The sequence below is a fragment of the Cimex lectularius genome, unplaced genomic scaffold (assembly GCF_000648675.2).
Source record: "Cimex lectularius strain Harlan isolate CLEC.00 unplaced genomic scaffold, Clec_2.1 scaffold22, whole genome shotgun sequence".
In the NCBI taxonomy this organism is placed as follows: Eukaryota; Metazoa; Arthropoda; class Insecta; order Hemiptera; family Cimicidae; genus Cimex; species Cimex lectularius.
In genome coordinates this window covers 1808463-1825968 of record NW_019392657.1, presented here as the reverse complement: position 1 = coordinate 1825968, position 17506 = coordinate 1808463, and the positions used below count along the sequence as shown (strand labels likewise).

Below are 17506 nucleotides of genomic sequence, written 5' to 3'. Positions count from 1 at the left end.
TACTTTTATGGCTTCATCCTGATCTCATAGCTTTATTATTTAAGTCATAATCTTCAAAGATTTATGTGTGAGTACATTGGTTTGCAAATTGGTATATTTATTTCTCAAATAGCTAGAAGATTATTGACAATATTATGTGATTTTCTTATTAAAATAAACAGTATTAATATACAAAAATTGTACATTCGTTTCAAAGCCTGTTTTTATAACAATAAATATACAACATAAAAACAATTAAAAACTAATATTTTTGTTATAGCCATAATAAAAGTGTATTTAAAAAAATGTTAATTATTAAAATTCACACATTGGTTATATTTTAAATATCTTTGAATAATAATAAAATAATTGGCACCATTATAACTATATTTATTTTATTTTCTTGCATATCTTATTTATTTAATGAATATATTATAACTACAAAATTAAATTAAATTCCATCTGATGCAAATACAGTAGTTGAAATAATTCAAAAAGCATAATGTCTATGGATAGATGTATTTATACTGTGCTATATCATATATATTATAAATATATATAATAATAATATATATTATAGATAAATAATAATATATTTATAATATATATAAAAGCATTATACAGTTGGCTCTTGTTAATTTGAAACTTGATAATTCAAATTTCTTGATAGTACAAACTCCTCAGCAGGTCACTTTTGTAAATTGAAAAAATTCAATGTATTTTGATATATGGTAAATGAAATATTTGTTATAACAAGGGGAAAGAGATTCTGTAAATTAAAATAGAGCCACTTCCCCACTTTATAATTTAAACTTTTTCATGTTTCTTTAAATTTCCACATATAAGTTTACTTTTTTACCGCCTAAAGTGTCTTAGAAGTTTTTCTAGTTTATGTTCAGCGTTCATTATTTTGTCAATGTGTTCTCAGGATCATCACAAACGATGGCAGGACATATTGAAACAATACTACCTTCAATACATAACAAAGTTTAATTTTACAGTTAATATATTTCCACTTTTTCACTATTTTTACCGTTTTATATACAACTGTTTGATTTTTTTCTTTCCCCTTGATAATTCAAATTATTTTTGTAGTTCCTTGGGTTTCGAATTATTTAGAGTCGACTGAATATTGAAAACTGTGTACAATCATCAATAATCTCTGCCTTATAAATGTTGTATAAGAAAGCTTGAGACATGATAAAATTTATAGTTTAGTAATAATATATTATGTCCAAAAATGTTATGTTTTCTTTATTTACCATGCAGTGTATAAATAAATCTATATGTATATATACTCAACATTAGCTATAAACAAACATTTATAGGAAATTGGTAATGTTTTCGTCATTCAGCTACTTATTATTAAACATTTACCTTAAGACATGTATAATCAGCACTTTAATTTGTTTAGCTTGTTAAACACTTTTTAAAAATTGAAAATGTTTCAAACTAGGTTGCTGCATTTCTCAGGAATTTAAATTCACTTAAACATTGTTTCCTGTTACTAATTATTACATGTTATTCATGTCATAATTACAAATTATTAGAAATTATTTCATGATAAAAACTAATTATTATGATTGTGGTTAATATTATTTGTAAATACCTAAACATAATTCAAATTTTCAGTAAAAATAACCTTGTCAAAAAGTTTGAAATGAAAGAACATTAATAAAATATGTCGTATTATTTATTGATCTGTGTTTAGGTATTTGTATTATTTATTGATTTTATGCAAGGAGTGTACATAGTACATAATCCTGAATAAAATACCATTGTTGACAACCAGCATTTTGAAAAGCGATGACAATAGCAAAAAAATAATATTAAACAAAAGCGTATTACGTTTTTAACTAGGAAAATGTAAATGTCTATTTCTGAATAAAATAGGCTCAAATTTTATACAAAATCTACACAAAATTCCTAACATAGATGAACACATTCCTAATATACCTAAATACTTTGGTGATTGTGGGAATTTGTTGAACATTTGAACATGATTGCACAGCCACAATTTCCTTCAATTCTACGAGTTCACAAACAATTTGGCTGTGTAATTATCGATTCTGTACAACAATTACAAATTTGAAGTGGCATATAAATAACATTTTGATATCTAAAACAATAAAATCCTATTTGCAAATATAGAGAAAAATGGAGTTGATTTCTTTTATCAGCTTATACCACTTGTACCACGTAAGTATTTTATTTTGCCATATATATATATAAAGATTTTGCCATTACATGTGTGTGAGTGAGATCTTAAGACAGGTATGATAAAAGATTTTAGGTTGAGTTTGAGGTGTAAAGTTGGTGAATTCAATGGTATTCATAGCATTGAAGTAGATGGCCATGGGACTATGATAAAGTAAGATTTTGTGCCATAGGATTTAATAAATAAAATTCATTTGTTTCACTCATTTGACTCACATTTTGTCTTTTTATAAGACAATATTAACCAGAAAGCAAGATTGGTTATTTTATAAAATATATATTAAATAATATTTTCTGTAAAAGCAAAATTCTGTTTCCATTCACACTAATAAATTACATTCTCATACTCCTAGACTCTTAGAAAAAGAAGGGGACCTGACAATATAACTCCAATTATCCTTAAAAATTGGAGTTGTTTCCACGCAATTTCTATCAATGAAAATCATACAATGTATTGACTGTCTTCTTTAATATATCATTCCTAACAGAGTAATCTTCCCAGAATTTTTTAACTAGTTATTTCATTCCTATTCTCAAAGTAGAAATCAAACTGAGCCTTCCAACTACAGACCCATGTGTATACAATTTGTAATTGATGAGTGAAGTGTCAATTTTCATTGCTTAGGTGTCAGAAAAAAACCCAGAAGCGACCATGACCACGGTTTTACTGGCTGATGCCTTAACCACTTGGCTACCGCGGTCTCCCATGTATAAATTACAACTTCTCTTCCTTTTTTGCTTGTTTGTCTTATCTTCGATGATCGATTCGGACAATTAACAGCGAACAGCTTCGACCAATTTATTCATTGAAACTATGTGGGAAGCAGTTCACATTTTTGTCCAAATTTATTATGTTTAATCATTGTTTATCTATTGAATAAAAGTTTTTTTTGTACAAATTGTTATTTTCAATTTTTTAGAAATTAGCAGTACTGTGTGTGTAAATCTATGTGTACAAAGTAATAACAACGTATAATAATTTTGTATATTTTATTTATTTTGATAGAACAGAAAGAAATTTAGGGATTTAGTAAGAAAAATGGACAGATAATTTTTTTTTTACAAAACATTAATTTGGACCAATTTTCTAAAAAAATGAAGAACATCATCAGTTCAGAGGAACAGCAAATAATTCGATGTTTAACATTAGGGAAACTATTATTTAGGACAAGTTGGGTGGGTTAAGAGTACGTGTCACAGTGGAAATGAAAAATCAAGTAAAACATTTAAATACATATTAATAATACACTATATATACTTATTACAAAAATATATATTTTATTTATTTATTTTTATTAAAATCACTAGCTCAATTACATACAAATAGTATTTCATTAGTGCATGTATAGAAATATTTCATTTAAAAATTTGAGACCACAGTGATCACTTGGTTTAGTAGTGTACAGTATTCACTAGAGGAGAAATTGTTACTTTGTAAATATCATTATAATTTAAAATAAATTATTATTACATTATATCATAGATGTTTCTACATTATTTACATACATCTTGTAGCATACGTTGCTTCAGAAGTATCCCGTTTTTCCTCCTAGTTTGAAGCAGACGGTACCTTTGACTTAATCTATTTAAAATATAGTTTGTACAGTTGTTTTAATTAAAATCACTTGCTCAACTACATACAAATAATATTACATTAGTGTATTTATAGAAATATTTCACATTTAACAACTTGAGACATCAAAGTGATCACTTGGTTTCACTACAGTATTCCAGTACTAGAGGAGAAATTGTTACTTAATAAATATCACTATAATTTTAAATAAATAATTATCACACTAAATCAAAAATGCTTATAGACTATTTACATGTCTTGTAGCATATTTTGCTTCAGACGTATTTCCTTTTTTCCTCAAGTTTGAAGCAGATAGCACCATTGATTTAATCTCTTTAAAAGGTAGTTGTACTGATAGTTTAAACTGTAAGAATTATCTTTTAAAGGAATGGAAAAATACATTTTTTTTGTTATTCATAATTTAAGCAATATTTCTTTCCGTGTGTATACAATTTTATAAAACAGTAGTATGGAGTAATAGAGGAAAATGAAATAAAAAGTTTTAAGTAAAATATTTATGAGAACAATTGTTTTTGTGAGAGAATATTACGGAAAAAACCCATTTATAAGTATGTAAAGTTTATAAGTCTATAAGTATGTACGAAAACAATTTTATAATAGAAAAATTCTCCAACTATTATGCATAGTTTAGAGACCATTGCCTTTTTTCCTTCCAGTTTAAAGCAGACATCACCTTTGACTTAACCTCTTTATAATATCGTTTTTACAGTTTTTTAAAATTAAAGTCCCTAGATCAACTACATAAACTACATACAAAGAGTACATTAGTGCATGTATAGAAATATTTCACATTTAACAACTTGAGACATCAGATTGGCTACTTGGTTTTATCACAGTATCCACTATAAAATTAAAGTCACTAGCTCAACTACATAAACTAAATACAAAGAGTACATTAGTGCATGTATAGAAATATTTCACATTTAACAACTTGAGACATCAGATTGGCTACTTGGTTTTATCACAGTATCCACTATAAGAGAAATTGTTTCTTAATAAGTGTCATTATAATTTAAAATAAATTATCACAATATATCAAAAATGTATTTGTATGTATGTACACTATTTACATATGTCTTATAGCATGCTTCAGATGTATGCCTTTTTTCCTCATTGTTTGAAGCAGACAGTACCTTGGACTCTTTTTAACAGATAGTTCGTACTCATGGTTTAAACTGTAAGAACAATCTTTTAAAGGAATGGAAAAAATATGTATTGTTTTTTTGTTTTCATAAACAATTCTTTCTGTGTTTATACAATTTTTTAAAGTAGTAAGGAGTAATGTAGGAAAATGAAATAAAAAGTTCTAAAATATTTATGAGAATATTTTTTTTACGAGGGTATATTACGAAAAAAGCCGATTTATAAGTAAGTAAAGTTTGTCTATAAGTAAGTATGAACCAAAACAATTTTTCTCCAAACTATACGTCACAGTTTAAAGAGACCGTCGGCCCTGTTCGGTAGGTCGGACCTTTGTCTAGACCGTAGGTAAAATCTCCACTAGTCTGTGTTGAACAATGATCAATGAGGCCGTGATCAGTTGTAGCCTAGGCGAGAGGCTGGGAACAGACGGACAGTAGTGAAGTCAAGGAACGAGCGATGGTTAAGTTACGGACCTAAATCCGCGATTATTTCCCCCAATTATTTTTTGTTCGCTATTTTAACAAGTGCCGGATTTTTTAATATGCAGCAAGGTTAGTTATTTTATCTATTTCATCTGTGATGTGCCCTCTGTACCGTGTGTTCACACCGAAAAGGAAATACTGACACCCTCAAATTTGGGTTGGTCTCTTCGAGTCTCAGCAATCCTGGCTTTTTCTTTTTTTTTTTTAATCGTAATAGTCTTTCCTTTAAAAACATTTAAGCCGTCGGGCGTAATATCTGTAATAAGCTCTTCTTAGTAAATATTTCGATATTTACAATTTGATTTTTATCCTGACGGTTTTTATTTATTGCATGCTAAATTAAACGCACAACTCAGCAGGATGTTTCTTCGTTTTAGTTTCTGAAGAGTCAAGTGCTTTTGTGCCGATCCTGTTGCTGTTCTTCTCTTTATTCGAATCATCTTTTTTTAAAGGAACTTGGCAAATCGCAAATAAATCGACGACAGAAATCCACGTTGCTGAAACTCATTTTTCTCAAATCTTGCACTTCTTAGACCACGAACGTCCTTTTTTTCAACAGATTTATTATTTTTCTAATTAATTTACCTTTATTTTGAAATAGTCAAAAAGTTTGGTTCAATTCTTTATTAAAAATACCCACAAATTTTCAGATACACATTCTTAGCTGAAAGACATAAGTACTTGCAAAAACATTTTAAAAAGTGGTGTTTTTACATAGCTGTACGTTTTCCTCAGCAAAAAGTAAAATTGAGTTGGCAATAAAATTATGACTGTTTTTTTACACTACATATTTTTATTTCTTTGAGATGTATTGTCTTTGTAATTACTTTATGCCATTTTTCAGGTAGCTTGACTATTCCTTTCGCATAAAAATTCCCATCTTTTGAGTCCAGGAACGTTTGAACAGTTATTGGAACGCTTTCGAAGTTTTGGCCATAAATTTTTTTTTATAATGACCGAAGTAAATATTAGTCACAAATTGAAATGTCCCGAGAGTATGGCGGGTGCGATAACATTTCACAATTCATATTGTTTCATATTGGTCCTCAAAGCAACACGTGTTGAAAGTCTACACCTTTTATGTTTTGCTAATGAAGGCCATTTTTTTCTTTATTGAAGGTCTAAATGGGCTAGCTGTTCAAAGTGCGGTTTACTATTATCCGTTGGCCTTTTGGTAAAAGCTCAAAAAGCAACAGGCCTGTCTTATCAAATGCACAGATTTTTTGTGCATTGCACAGGTTTTTCCCCGTGCATTTGTTATTTTGGAACAATTGTTGTCTGAGTTGGCAATAAGCTTTTTTTCAGACTATGTTTTTGTATGTGATCCATTTTTCATCGCCTGTTACCAATCTATGAAGAAATGGGTCATGAGTGAGAATTGAGATGCAATACGCCAAATTCCCTTCGCTGAGTTTGTGTGGGATCTATCCTTTTGAACAAAGCTGTCTTTGTGGTTTCCAATGGTTGTATTGGAAACGACATCTCTCCTAGTTCTCAAGCCGTCAAAAAGGGATTTTCTTCTACCCTATGCCTCAATATGTCGTTGATCTCAGTAGGATGTCCATCTTCAAGAACAAAATTCCCTTCTCTAAATTGAGCAAACCACCATTGGACTTTACGAACATTTACAGCATTAGTACCAAATACCAAACACAAATTTTCATTTGCAACAGTTGCATTGTTCCATTTTTGGAATTCATGAATTAAACAATGACAATGTGTTTCATCCAAAGACATGATTACATACTAAATTATTCGATGCAACTAAAAAAGTTGAAAACAGAAACAAGTGAAATAAAGCTTTTTAATTTAGAGATTAAACAATCGTATTTAAAAAGATATATAAATATAGACAAAAAATGTAAATATTGATCTAATTAATCCTATAATTGAAAAACGACATTACTTTCTTGTCAAACCAATAGAATAAAAAAATATTTGTACAGATCTGAGATTTTTTAAAGCGGTATCGATTTTCCATGTTTTGCGTTGTCGTGTCACTTTTACTATAGGACACTGCACATTTGACAACACAAATTTTCCTCTAAATATGTCAAATTTTGAGTTCATGCCTCTTTACGTTTTGCATGTTTATCCATTTTAAAGTGTGAATCTAAAGTGGGTCAAAAAAGTTTTGGCACAGCCCACTTTTTTTTTCTTAAATCTCAAAAATATAAACTCCCGACCGCATCTCACGATATCTGAATAACTATAGATTAACGGTCACTAATCTCTACACATAAAGATTAATTGTTCATTACTAAACAATTAATTTTTAAATTTATTTAAAAGCTAGTGTCCAACCCTCAACCAAATTGAAACTCCTAAGTACCAATTAGTCCTATATTTAATAAAAAGATTTGATTTAAGAAAAATGCTCTAAGCTCAGGGAGTTTATACTTACTGTGCTAGGCTTTAATCAAGCCATGTTAGATAAAGCCTCTATTACTAAAGAAATAAAGAATAATTTAAAGAAAATAGCGTTGTTATATATTTAAACGTGTCTAAAGCTATGTATGAAAAAAAAAGATTTTTTAATATGTACTCACAATTAGTCACTGTATAAAATGATTTTTTTCCTTTCCTGGATAGTTATTTGCCAATGAGTGCCTCCATAATGATAATGTTTCATTAGTGAAATAGTATTATTTTCATACAACTGCCTAGTTTTAAAATTCTCTGGTGTCATTACTTTGATAAATAAACTGCATAGTTTCAACTTTTTTTCGTGTGGTAAAATATGTTGTATTCTGTCTCTTTCGTGAAAATATTTATGAATAATATAATGCTGTTTGAACTAGGTAATAATAAAGAATCACCAGGATGGAGAACAACTCCAAAGTTACATTTTTCATGTGGTATGAGATATAAGTGAAACAACTTTTGCATACACAATTTTGTTGACTTCATGTGAGTTTAAATAAAATCAAGTTAATGATCACATGAAAGCATTTAAAGTACAAATTTAGTTCTTTACTTCTACTAATGTAACACATTAAAATTTTGTTCAGAATTTTTTTTACATTTTTTGAGTAAAAAGTATTTATATAATTAAATAATTTCTATACACTTGGCTCTTTTTTGAAACAAATTGACCGTTGAGATCAATGTAATGAGAAATTGGAAATATTCCACAATTTTTACAATAGTGAAAAGATTGCTTGGACTAAAAGACCGAGACTTGAAAATCCGCATTGATCTCAATAGAGTAGAACGCAAAAGATGATGGGTTTTTAAAAATCAAAAACGACATTATAGAAGTATTTTTCTGGGAAACCCTAATTTAAACATCCGATGAATGAATGGATTTTGGAGTTAGTTATAAATTACTTTAGCTGTACAGCAAATTAAATTTAAACAATTTATAAAAAAGGATCTGAAAAATTGAATTGAAAATAATTTGTACAGAAAACAGATGAAACCCGAAGTGAGCATGGAGGTGAGCTGTGTAGAGGAGGGAGAAAAGACTGATAGCCCGGACGAATGGCAAAGCGGTGAGGGTGCCATGGGTCCATTGGAAGCCCCCGTCGAGGAAAATGTCCTGAATAACGAAGAGCAAAGGGATGAGACTTCTCCACGGCCTGAACCGCCCTCGCAAGACTTCCTCTCTCCGGTACCTGACTTTCAGAATACATCGTGTAAAACGCCTCATGTGAGTCAGTGGTTGTACCACCTGATTGATTTGTTTCCTAACTAATCCCATTTACTCATCATTTTAGCGCAAGAGGAAAAGCGATACACTTATAGATTTGAAAAATCAACTGCCTTGCAAAAAACTATTTTCTGATGATAGTCCTTCCAAGTAAGTAATGATTTATTCAACCTTATTTATTGGAAAAATCAGATTTTTTTAAACTTAAAAATACTAAATAATATTGAAATATAATTTTTGAACATATGAATATTAACAGTGAAAAAGTACAAATTGTTAAATTTTGTTTTCAAAGGCTCTCTTGTTATTATACATTTTTTATATTTTGCCACTAGACTCATTATGCTTGATTGTACTCAACTGTTGACCGATCTTGATATAAGGTTAAACATTTTATATATTAAAGTTTGTGATCTTAATCGGCCATCTTGTGATTGATTGAACTAATGCAGGACGAGTGATTGTTACTGGTTATTTCTCCATTTCTGCCTACTAATGCTTGTTATTTCTCACTTCTGAACATGTTGGTTCTGCTCCAATTGCAAAAATCCAAACACAACTAAATTAAATTTAGACCGGTCAACTGCAAGAGTATGGGTCCTGAGAATTGACCAGTAATTGTCACTCATTCAGTACATTTTTCCGTATTAAAAGGTTAAAATTGACCATTTATTTTAATCCTGATTTATATTTTATTTTTAAATCCTCTTGTGTGCATGTGACCTTCACTTTGGATCACTTTCCTTACATTGGGAAAAATAAGCATAACAATGTGAAAAGAATGATGACCTTTACAAATTTAAATGACAAATAATTTTTTAGTCTTTAAAATATTTGAAAGTTTTTGTATAATTGATTTTTAAAGCTCGATCTTAATGAATCTCAGTGGAAAAAATGTTCATAATGCTTAGTTGTAGTATGAAGAAAAAGCAGGTGAGCTCAGAGAACATGACTGACAAGTTGAAAGTGTCCCTTTCTGTGATACCTCCAAAAGAACACCCACCACCGGAGATTGCTGATTGGCTGCTTCAGTTTCAGGTATTTTCTTCTGAGCCCTATGGCTGTACAGTACATTTTACAACGCAGCTCATTGTTAATTTGTTTTTTTAGAAATGGTCAAATGCCGAAAGGATACTTGCAATCGATAGGTTGATAGAGACTTGTGAGCCGACGCAAGTCCGACACATGATGCAATTGATAGAACCCCAATTTCAAAGGGATTTTATCTCTTTGCTTCCTAAAGAGGTAATATTACTATTAAAGGGAAAGTTTTGAGCTCAAGTATATTAAGTTAGACTTTGCTCTCTTAAACTACAAGTAGAAAAAAAAGTTAAATAATCTGAATCAGAGGCAAATTGCTATGTCATGTTTGTCTATTCACATAGAATAATGGTTTATTTTTTCTTACTTCACAATACAGTGTTACGAAAATAGTAAAATATTTCAGCTTGCCCTCTTGGTACTATCATTCCTCGAGCCTAAAGATCTCTTGAGGGCAGCCCAAACCTGCAGGCATTGGAGGTTTTTAGCGGAAGACAATCTTCTTTGGAAGGGCAAGTGCCAGGCTGCTGGTATCAATAGAGAGTCTACATTGTATTCAAGTAAACGGGCCAGGCACAGGTCACCTTCTTCACCGGCATCTCCTTGGAAAGTAAGAATATGCTATATTCACTCTTAATTTTCGATCATTACTCCCATGAATATTCTACTGTGAGCAATTATTGTTTTGTTTAAAACGGATATTAAATTATTGTTATAATACGAAAACATTGGTCACATTTTCAGATCTCTGTTGACTTAATTATGACAATTTTTAGCAACAATCTTTTATTATGTCATAAATATATTATGTGATAAAAATTCAGAGGGGTTTACACTCATCGTTAAGAGATAAATTATTGATCTGTTCTTACAGCACACTTATAGCACTTATGTACTTACGTATATGTAATATGTTCTACTGCAGAGTAGTATAGCTCCATATAATGTTCATATTTTGTATCCATTGGTGCCATTTTTGTTATCTGTTCGGTTGCAAGGAACCTGTTAAAATTCTAACTTTATCTCTTCTTCCTGTAATAAATAATAATAGTAATAAAAATTATGTGATTTTTATTTTTGTCAAGCATGTATAGACATGGATGAAGGAGAAATAAAAGAGATATATGTTTATCTAAATTAAAATAATTTTAGTGCATAATAAATTGTATATGTGAAAAAATCTAAAATAAAAAGTTTAAATTTAAAATTGAACAGTAAGTAATACTGACAATTGTATTTCTCATAATTTGTCTCTCATTGTGGCCTAGCGATTGTGCCAATCTTCCGAACATACATTTTTGGCATCCGCTGGTCTCTTGGGAGTTTACGAGTCACATGGCCTCATTGCTGCTCATTTGGCAGCTCGGTCTTCTTTCTCATTACCTTCTATGCCAACCTGGCCTAGATTCAGGCAATAATATTTATATTTTTTCTTTGTTCATTTCACTTGTTTTGTCTTGTATTGCTGTGATGTCCCCAATTTACCCGACTTTGCTCAGTACAGATACGGTTGTCAGCAGCTGTAAATATACTAACAGCACGTGGGAGGGGAGGTTTTATGTATCCCTTCCAGTACACCATACTTCGGAATCCTTTGCAATCCCTCAAATCAAGTTTATATAAATGTTACTTTATTATATGTTTTGAGGGACAAGAATTTTGGCTTCACCAATTCATGCATAGTAGGGCTTCTGCTAACAAATACATAATTCCTGTTATATTCTGGAGGTCTGAACATCCAACTACCCATTGAGTATTGTGGACAAGGAGACAAACCACTTTATATACTTTTTTCAACCTATTATAAATTAAAATTCCATGGGCTGTGCTAGGATTCAAACCCAGAACTACTAACTTGGAAAATACGTGTCAGAATCCCTAACTTATGCTAGATCATTATGTATTTTGTAATATTTTGTAAAATGTACATTGAGATGAGCAGTTGGCGTCCAAATGGATCGAAGTCACGATAGCTCAAGTGGTTAGAACAGTGGCGTACTGTTCGAATCCCGCTCATGACACTAACTTTTTCATCTTAACCAATACCTTACATAAAAAGTATAATTAATTGAAATAAGTAATTTGGTCAATTAGACCACTAAACATAAATGGATTTTGTAAGATGTAAAAACTGCATCAGATAAGTTCTCTGGATAATTATGAGCAAAGTAATGAATTAAATTTATTGTTAAAAGTTCAAATGGTGTATGATCATTGCAAACCCATAGTGAAATGATCATTTTAAAATAATTTAAAAATTTCATGCTGATATCATAACCTTTTTTTCTTCTGTTTCCAGGCCGCTTTTATGCGACAACACAGGATAGAAATGAATTGGCGTGTGAGACCTATTCGACCACCAAAAGTATTAAAAGGGCATGATGATCATGTGATAACTTGCCTGCAGTTTTCGGGAAGCCGAATTGTCAGCGGAAGTGATGACAACACGTTGAAAGTCTGGTCGGCTACTACTGGCAAAGTAACATATTTTTATTCACCATGCGAAAATATTAAATATTTATAGGTTGGAAATATTAAAAAATGATTGTGTTTTAGTGTCTGAGGACGCTTTCCGGTCACACTGGTGGAGTGTGGTCATCGCAAATGTCAGGAAGTACGATTATCTCTGGAAGCACAGATAGGACGTTGAAAGTATGGAATGCTGAAACTGGTCAGTGTATTCATACGCTCTACGGTCATACGTCTACAGTTAGATGCATGCACCTCCATGAGAAAAAGTAAATGTTTTTAAATTATCTGACTTAAAATATCATTTGGCAAACTTGTATAATTATTTCTTGTGTTGCTTAGAGTTGTGAGTGGATCGAGGGATGCTACTCTCAGGGTCTGGCACATCGAAAGTGGGGAGTGCCTGCATGTTCTTGTAGGGCATCTCGCTGCAGTTCGTTGTGTCCAATATGACGGAAGGCTTGTTGTGAGCGGTGCCTATGATTATATGGTGAAAGTTTGGAATCCAGAACGAGAAGAGTGCCTGCATACACTTCAAGGTCACACAAACCGTGTTTATTCATTACAGGTATTACTTGAAAGCAATATTTGTCGTTAACAAATCCTCATGAATTTATGAATATTGAAATAACGAACCTTTAACCTTCATCACGAGGGGAGTCGGTTTAGGCATTGACACAGCGCTCGTCACTGTAAAGTAAAGGTCCCCGGGTCCGAATCCAGCTTTTACAAAACACTAACACCCCAAGGGTTCATAATTGTCATTGTTCATAGTCATAGTTGAAATATGCTACTTAAAAAAATTACTTTAATCAAGATTTTGATAAGAAATAAGATAGTTGTCATGTTACTAGCATTAATTTTCAGTTAAATAGTTCATTATTTCAAATAAATAATTTAAAACTATTGCAATAATTTTATAATGGCTGTAAATATTCTTGGACTATCACTCTTTTTAAAATTATTTTTATTTATTTATTTTATTTTTATTTTTTTAATTTTTAACGGAGATGTTTAATATGGATTTGTTTTAGTTTGATGGAATACACGTGGTGAGTGGATCGCTGGACACTAGTATAAGAGTGTGGGAAGTGGAAAGTGGTCAATGTAGGCATACACTGATGGGTCACCAGTCACTTACGTCAGGGATGGAACTGAACAACAACATACTCGTGAGTGGCAACGCCGATTCAACAGTGAAAGTGTGGGACATTCTATCTGGGCAGTGTCTCCAAACGTTATCCGGCATCAACAAACATCAATCGGCCGTTACTTGTCTTCAGTTCAACAATAGATTTGTCATCACTTCTTCGGATGATGGAACTGTCAAACTCTGGGATGTCAAAACTGGTAAAAAGATTAATTCTCAGGGTAAACATTCTAACACGATTGCTTGAAAATTAACTTTCATCCGAATTTTTGTTTGTTTTAGAATGAGACAAATTGTTATTTTTACATAAATAATTTTGTCTATCTAAATAGTTAAAGAAGCAAAAGCATGTTGAGTTTCTTTGGCCTAATTGATATGTTTTTATTAAGTCTTTTAAGTAATTGTTGCCTTATTCTTTACTGTGTTTTTAGGAGAATTCATCAGGAATCTGGTAGCTTTAGATAGTGGAGGGAGCGGAGGTGTGGTTTGGAGAATCAGAGCCAATGAGACAAAGCTGGTTTGTGCAGTTGGTTCAAGAAACGGCACCGAGGAGACTAAACTTCTTGTCCTCGATTTTGACGTTGAAGTCAAGTAAGAGACTGGAGGAGGAAATATCTAAGGAAATATTTAATCATCTTTGTCTAGGAATTAGTGCAGTTTCTAAATGCGTCCGGAATATTTTTCCCTTTGACTTTCTGGTTTTGAGTTAAAAGATGCTGCAACATCAATTAAACTTAAACCTTATATGAGTGTGGAAATGACAAATTTCTTTGCTGGACTTTATTTCAAAAACATTTTTGGCAATGCGCAATTAATTATTGAATTTCGCTTTAGTATGTTTTATAATTAATATATTTATTTTTTATAAATGATCTTTTCTTTCTTTAATTTGATTGGTCATTTTGTGAGAGTTGTGTGTGTCGTGGATGTGTGTGTGCCCGCGTGCACTCATATGTATATATAGATATATATAACAGTTCATAAATATGTATGTTATATATGGTTATATATATATAATAATAATAATACATGTTCACAAATTATTATTTTGTACCTGTGTCAGTGTAGGATACTTGTACTTTAAAAAAGTTAGATAAATGAAAAAAAAAATATTGGCAGTTGAAATAAACGATTAAAAACTAGGGATATTGTGTATCAGGGTAAGAAATTCTATGCTTATCTACCTCGGGTCGATAACGTTAACATTAAACTGCCAGTGTAGGAACAATGTAAGACTTGTAATATTTTCCTTGTTTGTAATAGGTTGTTTCTCCTGTTTATTGTTTGATGTAATGCAAATTCTGGTAGGTGTTTGTTTTCTGACAGAGAAGTCTGTGATAATATTTAATGTTTATTTTCCTTTTTTTCCCCTGTTATGGAAGAAATAATTAATAAAAGCACTAGTTACCTTTTTCATACATTTCCAAGTCTTAAATCGCTTCCCACGGGTACAATTTTTGAGCAAAGATGAGATTTCGTTTCCACAGCTCATTGAAATTTTTTTTGTGAATTATCAAGGAAGGTAAATGTCAGACCCAAAAATTGATATCACCTTGTGCCACAAGGCGAATGGAGTGCCCTTTCAAGATTTCTTTGGGCACACAACTTTTGATCATAAAAAAAGAAATGAATGCGTATGTTGAAAGAGTTGGGTTTTCCAATAAGCGGTCTCGGCATTAAAAATTTCTTCGTATCAACCAATTTTGCTTGAAAAAATGAACAAACGAACAAAAAGGCTAAGTTGTTTTGTAATCTTATAAATTTAAATTACATCACATTTTCTTCGAACAATAATATGTACTAGAAAGTTAGATTTTGTTATTTGGTCCATAAGTGATAATATATTATATAATGATGGATTGAGTTTGTTATACTGTATTACGTTTCTTTGATTTGACATTATTTTTGTTGAATTATATTTTTTGAATCTCATTTGACTCAATTCATTTATAAACATTTTAGTTTTATTGTGATTGAATTGGTTTCTCTAAAGCAAACCAGCAACATTAGTATTGGAAAGAGTTATTTTTTCATAACGATCTTTGTTTTACAAAATAATATTAGTGGTGGGAAAATACTCAAGCCATGTTCTGTTGTCCAAGTGTGTGTTCTGAATAAATTTGTTTATTGTTGTTGTATTTATTCAGACTGATGAATGAAGAACATTGCTCAATTATGTTTTGTATTGTGTGATGTGAAAACAAAATTAAGTGTAATAATAAATTCTACTTTAATCCCAGTTATCTTGTATTCTTTTTTAAAAACGCCCATAAATGCAAATTCTTCTCTTATGATAAATAAACAAATTATTTACACACAAACCTATGAATTAGTAAATATTGAAATACTACTACTACTAATGTTTTTATTCTTTAATATACAGTAACATCAGTTGCCACCATGCGATTCCTAGCCAAATTAACTTGGGGTCAAGAAAATAAGACCATTTTTTGCTGAAGTTAATCATTTTCAAATTAAATGGGTGGGCTATAGAAGTTGATACACCCTGTATATATCACGAAATTTGGTAATATGTATAAAAAACTAGAAAGACATTTGATGGCCTAAGACCATACGAGGGAGTCTAGGATGTAAACTTGTGAAACTAAAATTTCTTTTCTGAGATCAGTAATCCCTAAACATTCGCGGATGTTTGGTTCCAGAAAACTAGTGAATGTTAAATCCATGAATGTTGAGTCCATTCCATGACGCCAAAAATTGAGATACAATGAACTGAAAACTTGAGAACTACAAAAAAAAAAAAAAAAATTCATTCAATATAAACGAAATAGAAGACATGTTTGAACATGTTAATTGTTTTCATTGTTTGTATTTTTTGATATCAAGGAAAGAAATAACCATTAATAGTTCGCTGTTTTGATGAATAATTAATTTCTGCATGTATTTCCACATAAGGGTTTGAAGCAGCCTCTCGACCCTTTTATCCCTTTTAAAATTAAATCTTCGATTTAAAGGTGGGTCAAAATCCATGATTTTTTTTTAGTAAGCTGGTCCCAAGGTTAAAATTTCCCTGAGCTGTTTTGAAGAAAAGCTTTGGCCTGCATAAAAAATGGAAAAAAATTAACATTTCCAACAATTTTATTCTTTTACCAAGGGTCAGGATTTTTTTTTTTCTGTTTTGGAGGAGGAGGCATTTTGTGATACAACTTCAACTAGAGAATAAAGCAAACTGAGACGAAGGAATGTTGAAAGCAGGCAAAAGTTTTCTGAGATACAATTTAGGCAATAGGCCTCCGATGCATTTAAAAAAAATTATTTTCCATATGAAAATAAAATTGTTTACACAACTGTTTTTTTCCCCTCGATTAAAGAAATCAGACTTGCGCAAATATCAAAACTTTACTAATTTTTTCATATGTGAAGAGTGAAAATCGCTAATGTCAAAAACCACGAGTGTTAAGCGATTACTTTATATGCAAGGGGTGTGATTTACAAAAGAAATACGAATTTTCTTCAAAAATTATAAGACAAATTTGAATAATAAACTAATAAAATATTGAACAATAATAATATAAATATTACATGTTGATATGTTCAGAATTATATATTTATGATTACATAGCTGTATAAAAAATAAATTATAATAAAACAAGTTAAATAATGAAAGTGAATAATATTAAAGTTCACTATATTATACTAAATAAAACCGTATTAAAAACAGAGCGTCCACAGCCGTAGTAACTAAAAATAGCAAAATTGGAAGAAAAATGTTTGGAAAATCTTATTTTATTTATTTATTCAAGGTTAAAAAGTAAAAT

At 30.7% G+C, this 17506-nt stretch overlaps 1 protein-coding gene across 4 annotated transcripts; it reads left to right on the top strand.

Annotated features, from left to right (window-relative positions):
- The first annotated feature begins 5287 nt into the window (after positions 1-5287).
- On the top strand, positions 5288-15966 carry LOC106674230 (F-box/WD repeat-containing protein 7-like). 4 transcript variants are annotated; one of them, XM_024224781.1, is made up of 11 exons: positions 5288-5484; positions 8824-9067; positions 9135-9217; positions 9979-10105; positions 10178-10312; positions 10515-10718; positions 12408-12587; positions 12665-12846; positions 12920-13145; positions 13612-13927; positions 14159-14537. In XM_024224781.1, the coding sequence occupies exons 2-11, from the start codon at positions 8831-8833 to the stop codon at positions 14320-14322; spliced, it is 1854 nt and encodes a 617-aa protein (XP_024080549.1). In that variant the 5' UTR covers positions 5288-5484; positions 8824-8830; the 3' UTR covers positions 14323-14537. The 4 variants fall into 4 exon arrangements, with proteins under 4 accessions (XP_024080549.1, XP_024080547.1, XP_024080548.1 ...); XM_024224779.1 differs by lacking the exon at positions 5288-5484 and adding an exon at positions 8381-8729 and having other exon boundaries at positions 14159-15966; XM_024224780.1 differs by lacking the exon at positions 5288-5484 and adding an exon at positions 8381-8729 and having other exon boundaries at positions 9985-10105.
- Positions 15967-17506: the final 1540 nt, after the last annotated feature.

Coding starts and splice junctions, on each gene's coding strand:
- LOC106674230 (XM_024224779.1), top strand. CDS start 8,710: ATGAATGAATGGATTTTGGA. Junction 9,068..9,134: donor CATCGTGTAAAACGCCTCAT/GTGAGTCAGTGG, acceptor TCATCATTTTAG/CGCAAGAGGAAAAGCGATAC. Junction 12,588..12,664: donor GGTCGGCTACTACTGGCAAA/GTAACATATTTT, acceptor ATTGTGTTTTAG/TGTCTGAGGACGCTTTCCGG.